Source organism: Gavialis gangeticus, unplaced genomic scaffold, assembly GCF_001723915.1.
Source record: "Gavialis gangeticus isolate Ggan-Ray unplaced genomic scaffold, GavGan_comp1, whole genome shotgun sequence".
Classification (NCBI taxonomy): domain Eukaryota; kingdom Metazoa; phylum Chordata; order Crocodylia; family Gavialidae; genus Gavialis; species Gavialis gangeticus.
In genome coordinates, this window is record NW_017728997.1 from 14,653,069 (window position 1) to 14,677,197 (window position 24,129).

Here is a 24,129-nt window from a genome sequence, read left to right on the forward strand (position 1 = left end):
TCTGACTTGTTTGGCATGTTTTCACTAGCGTGAGTCGTGCACCGTGCAGATTGCTAGATTCTTAATCTTGCCAGTCTCTGCTTACAAACAGATAAAAGCTCTTGTGCTGGAGGCAGACGGTAAGGGTGTTGGCAGAGTCTTGAACTTTTTTTTTTTCCCCTGGTTTGGAAAATATATTTTTTTCCTTTAGTACCACTCACAAAAACAGCCAAACATCCTTGATTTGGGGTGACCAAGTCATGAAGCTGGGGCACTGCCACAGATTCCTAGACTTTTTAAGAAGCACAGCTGTCCTCACCAGACACAGAAGCGCCTAAAACATTTGCAAATGACTTGGGTGCTTTTGAAATCTCCCTGCACCTAGGATTTAGGGGCCCAGGCCTAAGGTGTGTGGACAAGCTGCTGTAGTTAAGGATGTGTGAAAAGCCTGCAGAGGTCAAACTCCACCGTCGTTTTGGACTGCTGCAGTCCAGGCATCCTCAGAATGATGCTCCTCCTTTGAAGACAAGCAAACACTGGTTCCTCCAGATGCTGAGCACCCCGCACCTGTCCCAGAGTCCCGACATCCCTGCGGGCAGGCACAATGTGGAACCGACTGGCTAAGCAGCAGCTCTGCAGAAAAGGACCTGGGGTGACAGTGGCCAGTGAGCTGGACATGAGTCAACAGTGTGCCCTTGTTGCAAAAAAGGCTAATGGCATCCTGGGCTGCGTTGGTAGGAGCATTGCCAGCAGATGGAGGGAAGCGAGTCTTCCCTCTCTTCTGCACTGGGGAGGCCACATCTGGAGTCCTGTGTCTAGCTGTGGGCCCCCCACTACAGAAAGGATGTGGACAAATTGGAGAGAGTCCAGTGGAGGGCAACAAAAATGCCTGAGGGGTTGGGTCGCATGACTTGTGAGGAGAGGCAGAGGGAACTGGGCTGATTTAGTGGAGAAGAGAAGACTGAAAAGGGATTGAATAGCAGCCTTCAACTCCCTGCAGGGGGGTTGCAAAGAAGATGGAGCTGGGCTGTTCTCAGTGGGGGCAGGTGACAGCAAGGAGCAATGGGCTCCAGTTGCAGCAAGGAAAGTTGAGGCTGGATATTAGGAAAACTTTCTCATGAGCAGGGTAGTAAAGCATTGCAACAGGTTACCCAGTGAGGTCGTACAGTCTTCATCCTTGGAGGTTTTAAGACCCAGTAGACAAAGCTGTGGCTGGGATGATGTAGTTGGGGCTGGTCCTGCTTTCAGCAGGGGGTTGGACTAGATGTGACCCCCTGAGGTCCTTCCAACCCTCATTTTCTGTGAGTCTAAGACTCTGCTATTGACTTTCTGTTGAACATGCTTAGATACAATAGCGATAAGCAGTAGTATAAAACCCTATAGATATACAAGGTGCAGGACAGGCAGTGTTATATGTGCTTCTAGCTATGTCCAGCAGAAATTGTCCTGTTCAGTTCTTTTAGAAACAAGAGATCTTATTCTCTGAAGCCCCAGTCCTGCAACCCTCTCAGTGGACCCTTGAACCACTCACAGTCCCATTGCTCTTGCGCGCAGCAGTTCGAAGGACTGGGGTTGGGAAGGAATAGCGGGACAACTCGGCAGTCTCTTTTCTCAGGGGCCCTGTGCATTCAAAGCGAAGCAAGTGTTTGCGAACTAAAACCAAATGCATGAAGAAATGAACAGGCCAGAAAAATGTGGGAGCAGCTCATTAACGCTTTCTATTTCTGTTGTTCTGCAGCAGACTCGGGCAACCCAGACGAGCACAATACGCAGAGTGTAAGAGAGACAGCACCGCAACCTGTGAATAATAGCCTCACCACCGTTCCCACCACGGAACCATCTCAGAACCTCCCCCAATACCTACCTCCTGCAGAGGATAACTTAGGTCCTCTACCTGAAAATTGGGAGATGGCCTATACCGAGAATGGAGAAGTCTATTTTATAGAGTAAAGCATATCTTTTTCTTGTTCGCGTTTTTTTTTCTCCCTCCCCTATATGGGTAACCCTGGAGATACAGAGATGGTGTCTGCATGTGTATTTCCTATGCACCGTTGCATATCAGAGCAAAAAATATCCTTGCCGGTTATAAACTGTTGTTGTGATACTCCTCCTACACACTCATCTAGTGATTGCATCTGCATCTAAACTTTTCCAGACTTCAGAAATATTTGGATTCACTAGGCTTGATGAGGGATTGTGGATTACAGAAAGGTAGCTGGACTCTCTTAATAGCACAATCAAGGAATGCAATCATAGTTTCAAGATCAGCAGGCAGTTTAAAAAAAAAAAAAGATCACAGGTTCAAGATCAACAGGTCAATTATTTTCTAGGCTGGGATGAAAGCTCCTAATTACCTGAGAGCTGAGTTCAGGAGCCTGCCTGCATGCATCTATTGAGATGGAAGGAAAAATCCCTCCTCTTGCAGGTTCAGCCTGTGGCAAAACCATGGAGCTAGCATCCTGCTCTGCTCATCAAAGACCAGGAGCCCAATTCAGTACTAATGTGCGAGGCATAACTCAAAGCAAAACTTGGCACGAGGTCTTTGAAAGAATCAAAAGGACATGATGATGATGATGATGTGGAATTTTTTTTGGTGTTTGTTTTTTTTTTTTTAATGACCGCGTTAGGCTGTTGGCAGTCTTCAAGCGCTACTAATATTGATTTCTTTTTCAGCCCATAAATAATATGCTCTGATTGTACTTAAATAGACTTATTCAGATGTGAGCAGTTTAATCAACAGAATGGGCTGGTGGGAGGGATTCTTCACCCAGCGTTTAGCTAGTCATTAGCGTTCAAATGGTGCTTGATACCAAAGGCTAAAACTGTAGCTGGCCAAGCAGGGTTTGGGCAAAGAAAAGGATAGTTTGGTTCTGAAGGTTTGCACAGTGCAGGACTGGGTACTGAGGACCTCTGTCTGCAGACTGAATATAGTGCACCCAGGTACGAAGTCGTTCCCTTGGCCTAGTACTTTGGATAACGTGTTAACTCGAACCCACTGAGCATCTCCTGCATGTTGTAGTTCGGTCTGTTTGTGATTTAGAAGAGTAATGCTAAAGGGTGGTAGTGAGAATGGCCCTACAATGGCTAGAGGTGAAGTTACCAGGGATCAGAGCTCATGGAAGAGGTGATATCTTTTATTAGACCAACTAGATTTTTGCAAAAAAAAAAATTATTTAATTGCAAGACTCTGGGCACAAGCACCCTTCCTCAGGTGTTACCAGGGAGGGATTCCTGGGTCTGCCTAGAAGAGCATCCCCCCTCCCTACTGCACAGGAGACAATCCCAGATGTAAGGGGGGAAAAGAGCAGGGTGGGAAGCATTGGGTGCTGTGGGGCCCCTGCTGCTCACAAAGACCTTGTATTGCTGTCGATTTGGCTATTCGCCAGAGGTATCTGAATCATGTCAGGAGCTGCACTGGTTTGTAAAACAAAATAGGTAACAACATCTTACCTATTGTACCTCCAGTCAAACTAAGGGGGGGTCATTATTATCTCCCACATGGCATTCAACCCTCAGTTATGTCTTGAGGGTGACTTAGTCCCTCTGCTTTCATTTTCCTGAAACACTTCTGGGGTGCAGAGTGCTGCATGGTATATAATGCACACAATCTTATAATGAGCTCAGGCCCTGGACTGCCAAGGAGGTGAACCTTTTATCATAAAGATTAAGGCGGGCAGGGGAATTAATACATTATAAAGTCTGTTCCTATTCACTAAAACTGACTTACAAATCTGTCCTTGTCTCAGTGTGTGTACTTGACTCAATGCTAACGCAATTTATACATGTTATGGAAAGAAGGGACAGGAGCTGGGCAAATCAGTCCAGAAGGAATAAAAGTAGCCAGCTCCTGTCGGAAGTTGCAGGTTCCAGGAGATGATCTCCATACTGACATGTGATTCACAGGTGGAAAAAGTTTGCAGATCCATGACATAGTAATTCCTGCAGCATACACAGGAATCTTTCCAGCTAATATCTATCGATCTAGACTAGACAGATAGATCCAGATATCTAGAACTATCTATCTATATAGATAGATATATAGATCTATATAGATTATCTACCTATAGATCGATATAGATATAGATGGATAGATATCTAATATAGATATCCAGCCATCTATATCTATATCGATCTATAGGGAGATATATTGATATAGATAGATCTATCTATCTAGATAGATATACTGATTTATCTAACTAGATAGATATATATTTCTCTCTCTCTCTCTCTCTCTTTATCTATATATAGATAAGTATTGATATATAGATATCTATATCAAACATTTATATATATAAATATATTTTAGTTATTTATGTGTGTGTGTGTGTAGCTGTGTATACATGTGTATACAATTCTCCGAACCTGCTGAAACAAAATTGTGATTCTATTTCTTCTGAATCAAAAAGATGCCTTCAGTTAAGCTGACCCTATAGTTCTCATTTATTAACAATGGTCATGTTTCCATTTCTGGTTTGCAGCCATAATACTAAAACAACATCTTGGCTAGACCCACGGTGCCTGAACAAACAGCAGAAGCCTCTAGAAGAATGTGAAGATGATGGTAAGAGACTGAAACTAGTCAAATAAAACTCTGTGCATTTGGTCTAATTTAGGTACATAGATTTTTGTGCCTCTCTCCCTCCCTTTGTCCCCTCCCCCAGCCCTTCTCCATGATTGCACAAGGGAAAAGAAAAAAACTGACAAACATGACGTGCATAGTGCTATCCTTTATGCAGATGAGTTTGTTATAAACTTGTGGCTTAAAAGCAGAGCAACCATTGTGATTTTCAAATTATCCTGCACCAGTGCTATAAGTAGGAGACCCCTACGTTTGTGCAAAAAAGGTTTAACTGTTCACCAATACTGAATGTCATACAGATCCCTCAAACAGGCATGCTAGCTTGGTTTCCCTTTGCACAGAGATACACTCTGAATGGTTCACTATGTTATACTGTGCTTAGGATGTTTTATGTCAGGGGAAGGCAACCTCTTCCAGCAGCAGGCCAAAGCCCTCCACTGCTGAATGCTGCTAAAGCCCCACATCCACAGGCCACATCCAGTGTTTCTGCAGGACAGATCTGGTCCATGGGCTGCAGGTTGCTGACCCATGTTTTATATGGATCCAAAGGACATTTATTATTTCCTTCTGTGGGTGGTATCAAAAGATAACGTGTTGCTTCACTTTTCAGTGTCAGATTCCAGGTAGTCTAGTTCATGTGGTGACCACTGCATACAAAAGATATTCGATATGATGGATTTTTATCACTGAATAGTTTGCACTGTTCTAATTTTGTATTCCTTGAGATGTTGCAAATGCAAGCCAATGTCCAATCTAAAGCAGCCAAATGAAAGGGGATGCTTTTATTTAAGTTCCTCTTCAAAAAAGACATTGAAAGTAACAAAACTTCAATACCAAAAACTGCAAACATAATAAGACAGGATTAGCATGACATTTGGGAAAACGTGCTGCAAAGTTTGGTCTAATGACCTTCAAGACAAAAATTATGGTAGTATTGTAACTTTTTAAACTTTTAACTGGCACAGTGCTAGCTCAAGAGAGAGAACTTGAGAGTTTTAATGCATGTGTGTTGGCACCATCATCCTAAAGTTCAGTCGGGCGTTGTGATTAGTCACTACCTCAAACGTCCTTTGGAGCAAGGTTCCTGTGAAATAGGGATGTTATTATAATTAGGAAAGAAGTGAGCACAAAGTTGTCCATTTTGGATCAGTTTTGAAAGTGACCTCTAAAACTGCTGCTACATTTTCCACGAGCAATTCTTTGACCTCCATATTTCCCCCCCCCCATCTGAATTTTGCACATCGTACTCAGCGTGAACTATGCATTCTTCTTTGATACCCAGGCAGCCAACTCACTTGTGCAAGTGCAAAATGCCAGGCTTTTGAGGGAACATGCAAAACATGGACAGAACGTGTGTGCGCTGTTTGTCCGTGCCTGCTAGGTAGTCCCTTTGAAATGTGGGAGCCTACTTTCCAGAGCCTGATTGTGCAAAACTAGGATTGAACCAGACGGAGATGTCTGCAGGACTCTGGACAAGAAGGTCCTTACGCCTGGGCTGTTCCTTTTGTGGGATAAGGATAAAAAAAATTGTTTCAGCAGGAAATCAGTGGCACAGCTTTCATAGTTTCATAGGCTTTATATAGGTGGAGCTCCTGGTCTGCAGGGAACAGCTTGTACTCTCTAAGCTTACCCTCTTTTTGGAGTTTAGCTTTATTAGCACATTAAAAAGCAACATCACAAAACAAAAATCCAGCAAAACATAAATCTCAGCCTCAGCTGGCTTGTGCCTGAAGCCAGACTTTTCCCAGAAGCATTTCCCCTGTCCTAGCTCCTGCTGACAGCAAGATTTGAGCTCCTCTAGTAGTCTAGTTGAAGTTAGGAAGAGGCATGTGCCATTGTGACTAAGCATGCATACTTGCACTTGCATACTATGTCAAGCCACAAGCCAACACGTCAGGGGGCCCCTACATCTCTGTTCAGGACCCTAGATTCTTCTGGATATAGAGAAATCTGATCCCCTTTTCAATTAAAAATTGCTGTCTGAACAGCCAAATTGGGATTATAAATATATAGCTGTGTAATAAGTTTTAATGAGTAGCAGTGCCTTTGCTCAGCAGCTTCTTACGTTTAGCTAATTTTATCTTCCCCACTTCTATTTGCTAACTAATGAGAATTTTTTAACAGCAACTCGTTAAATTATCATTTCACAGGTGCATGTAGTGTGCTGCACAGTTTTCGTTCGCTGTTCTGATATTTCTTTAGAATTCGCAAAAACTGTAGAGTTTGTCGGGGGTGGGGAAGCAGGCAGGCCTCAAAAAGGGTAAAATCGTCAAAGCCGTTTCTGTGTACACTTTATCCAGATTTACCAAATTCCAACCCAAAGCAGTTAAACCTTGATGTCATTTGTCCGAGTAGTTATGCTAAAGTCAATGGGCACCTATATACGTGCGGTGAGGCTGCTTTGACATGCTGTAATTACGGCATGTTAGAGTAGGCTCAACTAATTGAGTCCGCTGGAGCATGGTAATTACCGTGCTACAGCAGACTCCAGTGTCATGCGTATCAGCGTCCCTGTGCTGAAAAATGGTGGCAGGGATGCTTTAACTAAAGCTTGCTGCTATTTTTCAGTGTGGGGATGCTGATACACATGATGCTCTGGACACTTTAATTAAAGCAGCTCTTGGAGCTGCTCTAATTAAAGCACCTCCTTCTTCCCCCGACTCCTGGAGCACATGTATAAACGCCCTGTAAGACTACTTCCATTTGAAGCTGTATGTGTGTTTGTGTATGTATATGTGACTACTCCCATCTGAAGTTGTGTGTGTGTGTGTGTAGGCCTGGTTCCATGTACAATAAATGTTTTGGTGTTAGACATCTTTTCCAGCTTGTTTTGGATGCACTTGCCTTGCATCCTCCCCATGTTGGGGTCCCAGTCCCTGGAAGTCATCAGTAGTTTTCTGTTGACGACACTGTACAAAGAAATTGCCAATTAGCCTTTCACACTGCAATTTCCAGACAATAGCTCGGACGTACTCGAATGCGAACAGTTCATGGGTAAATTAAAACACGTCAACTATTTCTTAAGTGTCAAAAAATTCAACGGCAATTTTCTGGTCTTGTATTTTCTGTTTGTACCATTCATTAACATGGCTTACGCTTTTCTGTATGAAGTCCAAGTTTGTTTTGCCATCTGCATTCTAGTTTTGTCTTCACCTTTCATTTCCTGACTGCATTAGCATTGATAAGCTAAGTGATACCTTAATCAACTGTGTCATTGTTAACTGATGAAAATGGAGCTGCTAATGATAAACAGCGATGCTGAATATTGATGGCTTGCACATTTGAAACCGGCTCAGTAAAGATCTCGTAACGCCGCACCATCCAGTGGTGTCCCATTAAAAATAATGAAGTTCCACAGTGGGGGCTGGTACTTTTGTTTTGCAGCATTGGGGTCCAAATCTCCAATTCACTTAACCTCATGTCCCTAAGTTACTTCCAGTTTAAGGGTAAAGCCTTCCTCTCAAATCTGTACATTAATACTCAACTTTGGCTTTCTGGTAGATATGCTAACGTATATGTCTGAGAAGATGGCTTTGCAACAAAACATCACTTTATCACATCCCATTGTGTTGTGAAAGTAAACTGGTCAACATGATGATTATGACGGTGGAAGAACTGTATTTATGGTTTGCATCCAAATCCATAAATATTCTGGTCACTAAGCTGTGATGAAGCAAAAACTCGGCCTAGTCCTGTTCGAAATTGGTGTTGGTTCTGCTGTTGGCTGGAGGGGGTTTCTTGCTTGGTGCTGGTATCTGAAATTTTCTTTTAATGTTTTCTGTCTCGTTTACTGCTGTTCCCTTGGAGAAGAAGGGGTACACACGGAGGAACTGGACAGTGAACTAGGTAAATCATCCATCTCTCATTTTGCTGTTTGACTTCAACTGCACTGGTTTCAGCCTTCAATTGCTTAGCTTTCTCCTTTCTGTCATTTTGCATCTTTCAGGTTTGGTTTTTTTTGTTTTTGTTTTTTTTTTTTGCTTTTAATTTCATGGAGGCCTAAATCAGAAACGAAACTTCTCTGGCATTTGGAAGGAGGTGCTTTTTTTCCCTCTCTATGGCATGGAAACTAAAGCACGTCTCTCATGAACTGGGTGCTGAAGAGGAAAGATAGAAAAAGGCCTCAATCCTGAAAAGGCTTAAGAGCGTCTTTAGCTTTCTGCAGAGTGATTTAAACCCAGACCCTGTCGAGTCGCAAACGGGAGGGGAGGTTGCCATTGGCTTCAGTGGAGTTAGGAGTTCACCTCTAAATCCAGACCCATTGACTTCGAAGTTAAGGTTCAGCCCATAAGGACATCTAGGCAGGACTGGAGCCCAAGACATTTCTCCGCTTAGGGAAGATAGTGAAATTTCAAACAGTGGCTAAAAATATCTCCCCGAATGCTTTTGCTAAGCTTATAAATATAACAGCAGGAGTTTCTGCCTCGACCGTTCATTTTACAAATTAGCTCTTTTCAGATGCTCTGGTGGTGTGATATTTCCTGCATAGTTTGAAGAATGCTATCTTAATATCCAGTCTCCTTTAGCTGTGCGACCTGAGTCTCTGCTTCTGGCACAGAGAAAGGTTAGACTGTTGTTATTTCTCTTTAGCAAGCCCTAATCCACTTCAAAAGCTATAAGGCATAAATAGGCTGCACATGATTTTATTTTCCTTGGCTCTGTTAGGGCTATAAATTGCATTTATAGTTCATTGTTTTCTATGCCAGAGGACTACCTTACAGTGGAATTAATTTCTGATTTCCTTAATGACTTGAAAGTTAGACTTCATCCCACTTCTATGTGATGGATATGCCCAAAGCAGTCAATAACTATTGACTGGATTGCAAAAACTATATAAAATACTGTTCTTGTGGCTAGTGTGACTTGGGTAACGTTAAGGGCTGCATTTCTTTTAGTGCAGTACCGCAATGCAACCTAAATAGAATAATAATCATAAAATATAATAAATATAAAATGCTCTTATAAAATAACTGAATGCAACTCCCCTGCTTTGCACCCATCAGCCAGATAGATAGGGGGTGCTGGCAACCTTTCCATATGTGGTATAATATATATATGTTTCTCTTCATGGAGAGAGAAAGCATCTAGCTAGGAAACCATTAGTTGATAACCACAGTCCTAATTCTTCTTACTCAAGCCAGTTCTTAACTATCCTTTGATTTCAGTGGGACTAATCATGGAAGCAGAGGCAGATGTGTATTGTAGGGGCTTATGAGTTGCCTGCAAGTCAGGAAAGGAGTTTCAAGTCTGAAGTAGTTCAGGCAATTGCAGCAAGGTTATCAAGTGTCTAAACTTAGAAGCTAGTTCTCCACTCAAGCAAGAATACAGGTTGACTTATGCCAACAGGTTCATTTAACTAAAGTTTAATGTTTGTTTCCTAAATGTGAGAAAATTAAATCAAAGGAAGTATAAACAAGATAAACACAAAGGGTTTAATATGTAGTAATATAAATTATCCTGTTTTTGACCAAACAGAGCATTGTAGGACATAGAAGTGAAAACATCAGGGGCAAAATTGCACACTGTTATACGTGGGCAAGAATCCATCACCCGTTGTGAACACTAAGACCTGTAATTCTTTGTTTTATTGGAATAAATGAAGACTGAAATGTCAGCCACAGCTTTTGCCTGGCCTGATTCCTGTCTGTGTCATGTCTTTCACTGCACAGAAACTTTGGAAGACCTGCAGTGCTTTCACCAGCTGGGACTCCCATTCAAGTGTGTTCTTGTTAAAGCTCGTTTAAAGACTTCCAGGACTTGGCCCTTAGTTTTTTAGCTTCCTTTTTAATGTAGACATCCCCTTTTGTGGTTTGGAGAGGAACACCGATTTCCAGAGCATTCGTTTTATAAGCATGCAAATTAGATCTACTCATGAGACCTGGGTTTTCTTAGCCAAAAGTTAGCACTGGCTTGCATTTCGATGTTTATGTCTCAAGGAATCCAAAGATGCTAAAACACGATAAGCAGAAAAAGAAACCAGAATCGGAGGGGAAACCTGCCTTTTATTTGCAAATAAGAGACATGTGGAGCCAAAACCATGAAATTAATTTCATCTGATGTTCAGCCAATTCCTAACACAAACATCAACTTTGAGTAATTAGTCCATGTGTGTTTGTGTGGATTCTGTTCGCCTTCAGTCTGGAACTACTTCTGTCCTTATGGCAGCGTCTGTAAATACAGAACTGGAGAGTTACATTATTCTGATTAATGGGCCATTGTTTGATTGTATTGGCTAAGCAACTGATGCTGTTCATAAAAGTAAATCTTTGCTTTCCGTAACGAATAAACACAGATTACTTCCTAGTGGTTTTGTCATTTTAGCAGTAAGTGCTGCATTCGTGAAGAATTCTTTCTAATTAGGGTCTTTTAATAGACTGCAGATGAATGCATCTTAGAAGGGGTTGGATCTCTTTTTAATGTCACTTTTGTAGGATTTTAAGAGCAGGGCCCATCTAGTCTGTCTTTGTACAGAGCTTACCCACACTGGTGTCCCATCCCCAGTTGACGGGCACCACCATAATAAACTGGGGCACCATAGTTATGGGCATCGCCCTAATAACCATGTTTGTTGTTGCTAGTAAGGATGAGTGCTTCAGGACCTGAGCACAGTGGGAGCTTTGGGTTTGACTTTGGAACAAGTTCAGGCCCTCGAGTAATACGTACATTTAATATTTTTCTCAACTGCTTTGCCTGTTCCTCATTCACTGATTCTGCCTAAAGGACTGTACCCCTCCAGATCAGAAGTACTGCTGGCACAAAGTAGGTAGATAGGTGTCCAAGTGCTAATGCCATCTACAGAACTGTTTTTAGCAATTATGCTCATTTTAAAACATGGAAATAGCTGATTAGGGCAATCTATCAGATGCCTTCCTGTTTGTGCAGCAGCTGGCAGGATGGGACCCTGGTCCCGTTTGGGGCATTTGATTGCCACTGTAGAAATTTTGCTAAGTATTGAAATATAGTGAATATATAAAATATATAGTATATATTCACAGTTCCCATGAATGCTTAGCAGAAACATGCTTTCCCCCAACTAAAACATCCCCAGAAAGACACTGAAATTCCCTTAAACAAAAAAGGCAGTAATATTTCATAAATAATAGACAGCTGGCCACAATTGTCCTCTCTCCACAGGTTTGTTAGACCTACTGCTGGCACAAGCAAACGTTAATATTTGTACTCCGTAAACCGTGTGCTGCCATTCATCCAGATGGAAAGAAAGGTGGCCAAGGCTGTTCTCTTTCCCATTAACTGTATGATAAGTGAAAATATGGGCTTATATGGACTTCTGCCAGCCAGCTTGCAACTAGGGTGCCTGTCTGAAAAGCACGGATGTACGATATTAATATTTTTTTGTTTCCAGAACTGCCTGCTGGTTGGGAAAAGATCGAAGATCCCGTATATGGTGTCTACTATGTAGAGTAAGTGCTGTCGGGCATTTCTCGTTGGCATGTCATGTAGGGAAGAGCTTTTTCCACTGGAGTTTGGGCACCTCGCTGTCACTGTAGTTGCACGGTGGCTCTGTGCTGAGGGAAGCTGATGCTTCTACCCCTCCAGAAAAAACCCAAGAGCTAACTGAGCGTACTAGAAACAAGAAAAGGGTCTACCCTGATGGCTTTGGTAGCTTATAGTGACTGGCATCCAAGACCAGCCTAAAACTCAAGACGTGACCAGTTAAAAGTGCTCGGTCTTAAAGAGGGCACATCATCCCTTGATCTTCTGCACCCCCTAGCGTGTGCACGCAGGTGAGCATTTCAGGCTCGGACCTTCCTCCTCGCCCGGAGAGGAGTGCCAGACACACTCAAAATGTTTGCTGCAAGTGGGTTTCTCTGCAGGAAGAGGCCTGCTGTGACGGGAATGCTTGAAAACCTCAGGGCCTTGACACTCAGAGGCCTGGGCTCCTTAGCAAATGACTTGGCTGTTACTAAAGGCCCTCGTTAAAAAAGCTGGGGAACGAAGGATGCCTTTGTGAAGATGTAAGCGATTTTAGCAGAAATCTGTTTAATCAGGGCTGTAATGATTGAATGGTTAATTGAGCACTTTCCCCAGCATAGCAATAAGATCAAACTGCGCTCTCCGACAGCAGATTACCAATTCAAAATATATATTTTTTTTTTAAGGATTGAGACATGACAGTGTTTTTTTGAGCCAAGAACCTGCATTGTGTCGGCAAGAACGATGGGTTTAATGTAATTGTCACCAGCTTTGCAACAGCGTCTTCTTTCTCTAGATGTCAGGTCTCTCCTTTGGGAAATCAGAGATCGAGTTTTGTTTCATCGCTGACCCCGCAAAATGAATTTTTAATTATGTGTATACTCCTGTCTGTTAGGATGGCTTGTGATAGCCCTCAGAGTAGATGTGGCATACCCTTTCTGTCTGCTTTGGCTCATTTGTGACCCTACCATCTGTGCCTTGGGAAACGAGGTTAGCAGACGCATAATTAAGGCTTGACATTTATTCACCGAAGATATCGAGGATATTTTTCGGCTATTAAATGTTGCCGAGAGGCCTCTTGAGCATTTCTCATGCCACTCTGTGTCCGCGTGCCCCTCAATTGTGGGCCACTCCTTCCTGTTAAATTAAATAAGAAGCCAACAGCATGCGGCAGAAGTTTTTTTGCCTTAATATTTATCATCTGCCTCGACAAATGTGATATAGATCTGTTTCTGTTTCTTGCATGTACGCTTTAAATTAAAACCACCTGTGTAAAAGCAAGTGATGGTTTTATGAAAAAAGCTTAAACAATTTTTATGGATACATTAAAATTGTCAGTCTCTTATAGGATTCATGCATTTGTTTTCATTTGCTCACTGGATTAATTAAATCAGCAGTCTATCATCAGATGCATTTAATATCCATGTTGTGAATTAAGCGGAGAGATTTCTGAGCAGAACTCAGTAGTGAATGTATTGCAGTTACCTGCAAATTACCTTTTTTTTCATAAAAAAGCTGTGCAAAGGACTTTCAGACAGGCAGTGAAACGCATGTTCTCAACAGTGAGCTTTGCCTGGGATGCAAAGTTGGATTTTAACCAAATGCAGTTATCTTCAGGTAGATGCTTAAAGCCAGTGATACGCCAGATTCATAAGCAGGTATTGGCAAAATTGGATATAAGCTTTTTATTTTGGGATGCTAGGATTTTTAGGTTGGTTAAGTTTCAAACACAGAGATGCTACATGGCAGAGAGTATCTGGAAATCAGCCACGTGACTCATCAAAATCAGCCCAGGATTGCCTGTCTGAAATTCTCGAGATGCATTTTTCACCGCTTTTCAAACTGGCCTATTTTGCCACCTTTTCCTTGCATGGTTTGCTCATGTCTTCCTGCAGACCGGCATGGCAAAAGCACCATAGCTTTTCTTAACTCGGCTGCCCATTTTCCCAGCATTCAAACAACAGGTTCAGGATAACGTGGCTCTGCTGATAATCTCAGCTTGCACCTATTATCCAGAATGAATCTGGACTGCTGTACTTGTCCCGCATGAGCTTCGTTTTGGCAGAGTTTTTTTCTAAGGCTCCAAAAAATGGTTGACACCTGCAGAAAACAGAGCCCATCTCTGCTCAGCCTTGAGGTCAGTTTATTCTGTTCATTAAAAAAAAAAAAAAAATGTGTCTTCACAGCTCTGTTATGTTCATAAAAATTGAAGCCAAGTATTTGCAGTCTCACGAAGGTCGCTTTCTACCATGAAAGCAGCCAAATGAGCTTCAAGCTGCTCCACAGGGACAGCTGAGGATCCCCCTATGCTGGTTCAAACCAGGATTACTTAATGGAGGCTGATTCCAAATACTTTTTGTGCCAGGGTCATTCTGCTCAGCTCTACATTGTCTAGTCTGAATCGCAGCAAATACCTGATAGCCACCACATTTAGAGCTGTGCATTGATCAGGTAGCTGACAGATGTTACCAGCTTTTTTTAACTTCAGCAAGTCAGGGAATGGTTGCACCTCTGGGAATCTGATTAAAGCAGAGACGATGTAGGTCTGCCTTTTAACGTGTAATCAGACAGGGCATCCTTTCTGCCTTAATCTCATTTTTCCACAGATAAACTACTCCTTTATAGTATTTGAAAGAATTAGCCATCCCTTCTCAAGGCATCCGCATCCGATCACGGGGTTTCCTGAATAAGAGTTTTGGCACGAGTAGGTGGGCATGGCACTGTATGCCTTGCTGTGAGGGTTGTATTATTAGTAAGCTCTGGTCCTGTTCGTCGAGAGGACTTTTGCACCTGTCTGCTACCCAGGTTTGGCATGCCAAGTGTTTCCTAATTTACTTCTCTCCTCCTTGTCCAGCCACATCAACAGGAAGACACAATATGAGAATCCGGTTCTGGAAGCAAAAAGGAAGAAACAGCTTGAGCAGCAGCAACCAGCACCAGAAGGTTGGCACACGCCGAGAGCGCGACGCGTGCAATGTTTGCTAAATAGAACATGCTCTCCCTTGAATTGATCCTCCCATGTGGGCATACTTGTCCTCCATTAAAATACAGATATTGTCACCCTTCCCAGTTTTGAGAGAGGGTTGGTTGGTCTAATGACACACAAAGGACCACTGAGCCAGGTACTGTTATCAGAAGGCTGAATAGGACAAGGTAAAAGAGACCTTCGGAAATATTTGATTGCTTTAACGTAATGGCTTTGTGTCCCTGAAATTGGGAGAATTTCTTCTTTTTTTTTTACCTTTACTTCTCTCCCTTCCATTCTTAAAGGCTGACAGGCAACAGAGAAGGCTTGTTGGCTCCTTAGGCACAGTAAAAATCTACTTTTGAGAGCCTGAATCATGAATTTAATCAAGACGTGTTTATTGAATCTGTCTGGAGGAATGGAAAAAGGCAAGGGAAGAAGACAAAGGGCTAAGATTGCGTATGCATTCAAGAAAATCCCTCTATTTACTGTTTTATTAATAGTGGATCCTTTGGTGCTGCAAGCATGTGGTGACACCATGCCCAGTTTGATTATTCGGACGCATTTTTCAATTCTGAAAAACCATGTCACCTTACTATCGTATTGCAATGAAATAATCTCAAGCAGTGAAATGCTGCAGATATACGGATTAGCAACAGCCTCAGAACGCGTGGGACCCATGTGGCCCCATTTCTCAGTCTCTGTCCTCTCCCACCCATCCTCCTCACTCCTCAGGAGGGTTGAACTCACCCAAAGTGCATTGTTTTTGTTCCATTACATTTAGTTTTTTGTGTGCAGAAAGCTTTCCCCGCCACATAGAGTAACCTCTTTCAAATTGTGTGTTATGTGATGGGAGATGAACTTGAGGCACCTGTTTCTTCCTCCCAACGCTCCTGCCCTAACCCTCTGGCCATCCGTATCAGTACTACTGCTATGCATCAAGACAAGCAGGTGTATGGCCAGGTCGGATGGGATGCATGGTAAATATTTGCTCCACCCTGATGCAAACTATTTGAGGTCAACCCAGACTTCAATGGCAGAGACGGCTCTGGTGCATGACCTCAAGCTACTCACTTCACCTCTCTGTTTCCATTCCTAAATCTTTATCTTACCTGTTTCGACTGCCAGCTCTTTGGCTCTTGGTTTTATGCATGTACAATGCTGAGCAAAACGAGCCCTCTCTGTGCTACCACGAACAAAATAATGAATGACTTCTTGTCCTCGCTCTCTTTCCAGAGTGGACAGAAGAACACCCATCTCTCATGGCCCCAGCTGCTCCAAACCATGCTGCAAACAACCAGGAGGCTGTTCGGGAAGCTCCAGTACAAGGTAACAGCCAGCAAGGCTTTTCTCCTTATGATGATTTAAATGTTGCCATTAGACTTCCTTACAAAAACAACCCAAATACCCCATAACAGTATGGCAAGGCTAGAAATGCCCCTGTGCTCTGAATTTCTCTGATTTTGCAGAGGAAAATTGCAAAAATGCAGTGCAAATCATCCCACCGCAGGAGTGTTTTAGGGTGGGGGTGATGTGGAGACCATCGAAACATGGCTCTTCAGGGGTACGGTGGCATCCGGGGGGGTGCTGAGCTTCCACCAGAGAGTGTTGGTGCTCTGCGGGTGTCTCAGTAACAGAGGCCTGGGAAGGGCAAGCCTCCGAGCGCAGCATGAGGGGCATGCATATCACACTGCTGACTGAATGTTGCCGAGACCCTGGGTAGGGAGCCGTCCCCCGGCACAGCAGGAACACGCTGTCTGTGAGCATACACACGTGATGCTCAGGCATGTAAATCCTTATGCCTGTTAGGCAAGGGTATATGCAGAGCAGCTTTTGCCAAGAGATCTTCGGGTAGATGTGATATCTTTTATTAGACCAACTGGGAAAAAGTGCTGATTGCAAACACCCTTCTTTAGGCATTAAGAGATTCATTGGAGCAGAGGTTTGCAGCTGGGTGCCAGAGGGGACTGCTCTGGAGAGCAAGTGCATTGCCCTCCTCCTGGCTGCAGGTAAAAGAAGTTCAGGGGCCAGTAGGCTTCACTGCTCACACAGAGAGAGGCCTTCATTTGCTAGAGCTCCAGGGTTGCCAGTTCATCGCTATTGCCATAAATCATCACCTGCCTTGATAGCGTGCGGCAGATGTTACGCAGAGAGAGTGAGACAATTTCCGTAGCAGCCAAAACCCCAAGAAATTCCCTGTAGGCTATGAGAGCTGGTAATCCAGGTGGGCTATGCTAAGGGCAAGGAAGAGCTGAGGTGAGATCCAGGTTGGGCAGTGGGAGATGGGAATTGTTGTTACTTGCAGCACTCTGTCTCTCCAGCACCCACAAGAGAGCTGGACCATCAGGACCTTTTGTAGCACTGGGGAAAATGTAGCCCAATAGGACCAGTTTCTCCTTCTCTCAACTTCTCACCTATTTTAGGTATCATAAGAACAGGGCAAGAACTGCCCAAACTTCTAGGCCTTATAGTGCTTGGTGTAACAATTCGTCATAACCGTGAGTACAGTTAGGTGGCCTGGAGATGAGGCTATCGAGTTCCTTCCTCTCGCTGAAATCATTGGAAAACTTTCCAGTAACTGCAGCATTTTTGCTTTGCCACAGATTTTTAATTAAGCATGAGCAGCAAATCTGTGTTGATGTGGGGAGGAGGCAAGCAGGCAGCATAAAGCCAGTATTTGCATGCTCTGCAGATCACGTGCCCCAAAACCGTTCTCTCTGGCATGCACAATAAGAAAATATTGGGTCCAAGATAAGGCACTGTATTTTTTTGTTGTTGTCATGATGAGTTGAACTCTCCCCATAAATGACCCACATTGATCAGGATAAAAATAGGAAGATCTGGACCTGGTACGATGGGTCCAAGTGTTTGTCTGCTCACTGGGTCAGCCTGTGCGGCCTCACTCAGGGAATCCTTCCCAAAGCCTCGCTCAGGGAATCCTTCCCAGCTGCTTGTTCTTGATGCTGAAACAAATATCTTCCATTCCTGTCTCCAGCACAGCCCCTTTGCTGGTCCCTGCCCATTTCCAGCCCGTGGAGACCTGTGCAGTGCCTTTATGTAGCTGGAGCCTATAGATCAGGGGTGTTCAAATGCATCTCTCCTCCATGGGCCAGATGAGTGGTGTGGGGCTGGACCAGGCGAGCTGGATCTGGAGTGTCAGACTCTGCAGGAACTGCAACCCTTGTGCTTTCAAGCTGCACGTGGCTCTTACCTGCTTATGGCTGAACATAAGTTTGGAGTTGTCTCAGTACTTCCCCTCAGTTGTTCCCCCTCCTGTTTAAGGGGTGATGCGAAGTGAACACCCTCCTCTTCCTCCTTGCTTGGGTGCTCCCTGACACGTTTTCTCACCTGCATCTTCCCTCTCTCGGATGCATCGCTCCTGTAACAGCTTTTCCTTTGGAGGTGGGGGTAGCCAAATTGTCACCTCCTCCACTTGAGACTCTGCACGTCTGGGAGTGCAGCTCAAAGCCTGGATAACCAAAAGCTGCCAGTCAGCAGCGTGGCTGGCAGCTTTGTCGTGGAGCGTGTTAATTATGGCCTCTGTTGAATACGCAGAATCGTTTAAAATGTATGCGCCACCCCAAAAACACTGTAGCTGGCATACTAAAATGCAGCTATCGGTGTATTGCTTTCATATCCCTAGGTACCAGGTTCTTTTATTTCAATGAGGCTTTAGGTGAGTCCTGAACCTCACGCCCCGCTGACGTTTTTCAAATGGTAAATGCTCTCTGCAGGGCTGGGGGGCCGAGCTTCACACAGAGCCAGCAGCTCCCTTGAGACTTGCCTTTGCCATCCAAAGACTGCAGACGTTGTAGGAGTTTGCAAATGAGCATCGACCAACCTAGTTACAGTACTTGGAGGGTCTTGCCAGTCCTGGAGTTGTCACCAGGGAGCTTAATGGCACAGCCTTTTTTTTCCCTTCTGGGTTTGTGCCTTAACACGAGCGACAAGGACAAAGATGCTGCATTTTTAGATGCTCTTATTCTATCTCCCCAGAACCACTTGCCTTCTAGGGTGCCTTGGATCCATAGCAGGCTCCTGGAGATCACTGGTGACACTTCTCCACTACAACCAGTCTGGTCCAGTGGTTTCCGTGTGATCCATGCTACTGAGTATGGATAACAGTGTTGCATGTATGTCAGGCAGACTGCGGGGGGAAGCCCATGCTTTAAATATGATCTGAAGACCTTTGCAGTTTGGTGGTTAGTAATTATAGGCAGCAGGGTTGGGGATGGTACTGAAAAGGAGCAAGATCTTTTCAGAAAGCTTATTGGGGTTGGGGAGAACTGTATTGCGCCTGAGCTGCTACTTGGTAAATGGTACGCACTGTTACTCCGCTTAATTCGGAGGATGAGTATGGACATGGGACTAAGTCTCTGCCTTGCCGACCTTTACCCCAGGGTAAATTGTTCGTGTGCCCATTCCTTGACCCACGTATAGCACTTTACTCTGTGAGGGAAGTCACTGGAGTGGATAGCTAGCGAGAGTAAACTGTTTTGTTCCCGTCTGTGGCTGCACACCTCTGCGTCCATTAAACTCCTAGAAGAGCTTGGGGGAATTAAAATAGATCAGATTTTTTTTTCCCTGCATATTTATGGACTTTCAAAACTTTCTAAACAGGAAAACCCTTTTTTACACGGAATCCTTCTGAACTGAAAGGGAAGTTCATCCACACTAAGCTCAGGAAAAGCAGCAGGGGTTTCGGCTTCACAGTAGTCGGAGGGGATGAACCGGATGAATTTCTCCAAATCAAAAGTTTGGTGCTGGACGGTCCTGCGGCGCTGGATGGCAAAATGGAGACAGGTAACTGTGCTCGGGTGAAAAAGAAGAAGTAGTACTCCTGTTTGCATCTACAGAGCCTCTTTGTATCCTGGGGTAAGGATTGTTATAGCTCCATCTTGCAACAGCTAAGCGAATAGTTCATGGTCTTGTAGCAGGTCCTTGGCAGAGCTTAGGTAACAGATCCTGAAATCCCTGGTTCAGGACTTGGCGCTGAGATGCTGAACATTGGGAACGTAAGCAGCCACTTCTTGAGCCAGTAATTCAGGGAGCTGCCTGATGCTGCATTGCAATAATCACCTCAAGGTGCCCAGAAACAACGCAGGGTATGTCTGAGGGCTCTCATCTCTTCCCAACCCTTCCCTATCCACAACAGGATGGAAGAGGCACAAAAGGAGAGGCAAGTAACAGAAAGCATGGTTCCTGTGACCACAGTGCCTTCTAGGAATCATGCCTCTGTGTGCGTCTCCCATCCTTGGCTCCGGTCACGGGCAGCATTGCAGGAAGCAGGATACAGAAGAGCTCTAAGTTGGATGCTGTCTTTGCAGCCCTTTGCCTAGGCTCTGCCTGTGCAGCTGGGGAGACGTGGGCTGGGGGCTCTGGTGCTCAGGAGAGCATCCTGGCATGGTCTGGGCCACTGCCCAGGGCAGGGCAAGATAAAGGGCTTTTAGTGCAGATGTTGGGCAGGTTTGGATGTAGGAGCAACTAGCAATACTGATTACCCCTAATGTACTGAAGAAAATGGATCTGATGGTGGTATTTTGTGGATGCATGGCTCGCTGAGCTCTTCTTATCTGCCTCTCCTGTTGCATTTCCCCTGCGTAGGCATTCAGGCCCCCTCCCTTTTTTTTCCCTTCCTGCTGTATGTGCATTGTGTGTGCCCAGCACCACAGACAGCAAAGGGGCAATGCCTTTGCTGCAACTGCAACGAGGTGCCACCAACTCTTGGAGAGCTCCAGGCAGGTGGCTCAAGAGCCACAGGTGGAGCTCTGTTGTCTTCAGCACTGGCCTGGCCTCTCCGCTACGGCATAAACTCATCATAACTTCATTGATACTCAGGCGGGAGGACGGGGTCGGTGTGAGCCGTGCTTTACGGCACCATGTTTGTGTAGCTGGTAGTTGCAAGCCTTCTGTTTTATTCAGAGGATCTTCATTTTGCTTCAGTCATTTGTCAGCTGTAGTGGAGTGTATAGTAGTCAGTGCTGAGCATTGCAATAAATGTTAAATGGGCCTTATGTTGTCACGGTGTTTGAATTTTTTTTTCAAATGAGGCAAGTTTCACTTTTTTGCTCAAAAAAAAAATGTTGGTGCATGCAAAAAATGTATATGTGCAATAATTCTTTTGTGTGCAGATTGCCCTAAAATAGCTCTCGCTTGCCTGAGTACGACGACTTTGGTCCCTTTCTCTAACAGGCAGAAGTATGTAAATGCTATTACTGCTTAGCTGACTGTGCCAGTAGAAGTCTGTGTGCCCTGCTACACATTACAGATATTATGCAATTAACTGGTTAACCGCACAATAAATTTAGACCAACCACAAGTTCAATGTAATTATCACACAATTAACTGGTTAATCGCACAATAAAGTTAGACCAGCCACATGGGCCAAGTAATTGTCACACAGTCAAAACATCCATCTAGCTATAAAGAGAGCCAGCCAGCTATGAAGTTAGTGCTTGAACGTGTGACAACTCTGTAGCTGGTTTCTGTCTAGCTTTCATTTGAATGTGTAGCAGGATCCTGTGAGAGAGAAAGCAGAGTGGTACCATTGGACTGAATCTCACCTGAAGATAGGAATCTTTCAGCATTGAAAACAGCTGTTTTTTTTTTTTTAAAAAAAAAAAAAGCTTGGTGCATGAAAGCACTGAACTGAACGTGTGCATCTGTTTATTGTCTCTGTTTGCTCCGCAGGAGACGTTATAGTCAGCGTGAACGATACCTGTGTGCTGGGACACACACACGCTCAAGTGGTTAAAATCTTCCAGTCCATTCCAATCGGTGCCAGTGTGGACCTTGAACTGTGCCGCGGTTACCCTCTGCCCTTTGACCCCGATGACCCAAACACCAGCCTGGTGACGTCTGTGGCGATTTTGGATAAAGAGCCCATCATTGTGAATGGGCAGGAAAACTATGATTCTCCAGCAAGCCACAGTAGTAAAACAGGGAAAGTAAACGGCACAAAGGAGCCACGGCCAAGCAGTCCGACTGAGGTCTCTTCTAATGGATCCCATAGTTACCCCAATGATACTGTCTCTTTGGCTTCTTCTATAGCAACCCAACCTGAACTCATAACTGTGCATATTGTGAAAGGGCCCATGGGCTTTGGTTTTACTATAGCAGACAGTCCTGGCGGTGGGGGCCAAAGAGTGAAACAAATTGTGGACAGCCCACGATGCCGGGGCCTAAAAGAAGGGGATCTAATAGTTGAAGTCAACAAGAAGAATGTGCAGAGCCTCACTCACAACCAGGTGGTGGATATGCTGATTGAATGTCCTAAAGGGAGCGAAGTCACACTGCTGGTGCAGCGAGGAGGTAGGTTTTGTATCCCTTTTCAGTAATGCAAAAATGTTTTCTGTCCTAAATCTTTCTCTACGAACAGGCTTCGGGTGTACGGTGTAGAAAATGTCCTCCCCAAATGGGTTCCCGTCTTACTGTAATATAATTAATTATTTCCATCTCTTTGGGTTGCAGTGGACACATATATAGATATACACATGCATCAGATATATATGCATACAGTCTTTTTGGTAGAGAGCTTGTGATTGTTATGGTTACGTGACAGTTTCCATCGTCAATCCTGTTTTCAAATACTTGTGAAAACTGGCTTTGGAGGCTCAAATTTTCCTTGCATCTGTCATCAGAAAGCTCTGGGGACTTCTTAGGAGATTGACGGGGTCAAAAAATTAGCAATAGTCTATGCATGGGACATAGTGGGGGGTGAATGAATCTGGGAGAGGGTTTTTCACTGAGAACTCAAACATACCCAAGGACAGATACCCTCCAAATTATGAATATGCATAATCGTTGTGGGAGGGTTATCTTGTGGCTGGCCTTAGGGAGGGAATTAAAATCTCCAAAAGCAGTCAGCCATTGGAAAAATAACCTCTGAGCATGCTCCATTGCCACCTGTTCAGCATGTAGAAGGTAAGCTGCCCGTTGTGGTGTTGCAAAGCATGATGGTCTCAGCAAAGCCCGACAGGCTGGGACAGGCTTGGTTGAGCAATAGGCAGCCTCAAGCCCGTTTGCAGATCTATTAAAAAGAGACTGACCAAAGAGCGCCCATGCCGCAGCTTGGGAAGTTAAGGGTACAGTATAACCTCATAAGCCTGGCATGCTCGGGACCGAGCATCTGCCGGAAATTTGAAAACCTCTGGATTTTTTAAACCAGAGCGGCAGCCGGTCCCAGGGGTGGGAGGGGGAGAGGTAGCGGAGGCCGGTCCTGGAGAGGTGGTATAGGATGGTGGATGATGGTGGCAGCTGCCACGTGGAAGCTTCCCCCTCTGCTGCTCTGGGACCGGCTGCCGCTACTCCCCAATCTAGTGTAGTATTAAAAAGTGCCGGATTTTTGAGAATTCTGGATATCTGATATCTAGATTTATGAGGCTGTACTGTATATGAGCACAAGAGGGAAAGAGGAGAATAGGAGACAATTCACCGAAGTTTAGGGCTGGAAGGGACCTTGAGAGGTCATGGGGTCCAGCCCCCTGGATGATCCTGTGCTGATGAGAGCCGTGCACTAAAATAGCCGGTGATCCCACTTTGGGGTGACTGTCACTTCGCTCCAGCCTAATAATCAGGATCAAGCTCGGTGAGGTTCTGCACTTCTCATGATGCAGACCAGCGCTTCCCAAACGTTTCCTCAATATGACCCCTTTTATGACCCCTTTTCCTCAGAATGGCCCCTCACTCCCAACCCACAGCCCCCCACAACCCCAGGTGCCCTTCACTCCCCACCCACAGCCCCCTGCCCCCACCAGCAGTGCCCAAGCCCAGGTTGGCACCCCACTCCCCCGTGGGCAGCACTGCTGGAGAGGAGCCCAGGGGGTGGGGAGGATGCAGGCTTCCCGGTGCAGGCTTGCGGCTCCCCACCCTGCTGTCCTCCCCACTCCTGCAATGGGTCCCACCGGCTGGGCCGCAAGAGGTGGCTCCCGCCCGGAGCTGGTCTTGGCAGCAGCCCTGCTGTGAGCTCAGAAATGTCAGGAGGCATGTTTATTGTGACCCCATCCGCTGAAGTTGTGACCCCGTTTGGAGTTGCGACCCATAGTTTCACGCCCAATTAGAACATATTGACACCACAATGTAAGTGTTGCTTCTACCTACTCCTGTAAGGATACAAGTGTAGCAAAACCTTGAAACTTTAATTCGGTTTAATTTAGGGTTAAAGGTCCAGTGA

The 24,129-nt window shown here is 44.7% G+C and overlaps 1 protein-coding gene across 7 annotated transcripts in view; it reads left to right on the forward strand.

Moving 5' to 3' along the window:
* Positions 1 to 24,129, forward strand: part of MAGI1 (membrane associated guanylate kinase, WW and PDZ domain containing 1) — a 226,192-nt gene that overhangs the window by 129,951 nt on the left and 72,112 nt on the right. For 6 of the 7 annotated variants that reach the window (XM_019504803.1, XM_019504805.1, XM_019504804.1 and 3 more), the window contains exons 4-11: positions 1,718 to 1,925; positions 4,458 to 4,540; positions 8,369 to 8,404; positions 11,922 to 11,979; positions 14,847 to 14,935; positions 16,194 to 16,286; positions 19,578 to 19,760; positions 21,648 to 22,268. In XM_019504803.1, the coding sequence (XP_019360348.1) occupies positions 1,718 to 1,925; positions 4,458 to 4,540; positions 8,369 to 8,404; positions 11,922 to 11,979; positions 14,847 to 14,935; positions 16,194 to 16,286; positions 19,578 to 19,760; positions 21,648 to 22,268 (1,371 nt within the window). Of the gene's footprint in view, positions 1 to 1,717; positions 1,926 to 4,457; positions 4,541 to 8,365; positions 8,405 to 11,921; positions 11,980 to 14,846; positions 14,936 to 16,193; positions 16,287 to 19,577; positions 19,761 to 21,647; positions 22,269 to 24,129 lie in introns of all 7 variants that reach the window. The other variant, XM_019504802.1, reaches the window with a different exon arrangement.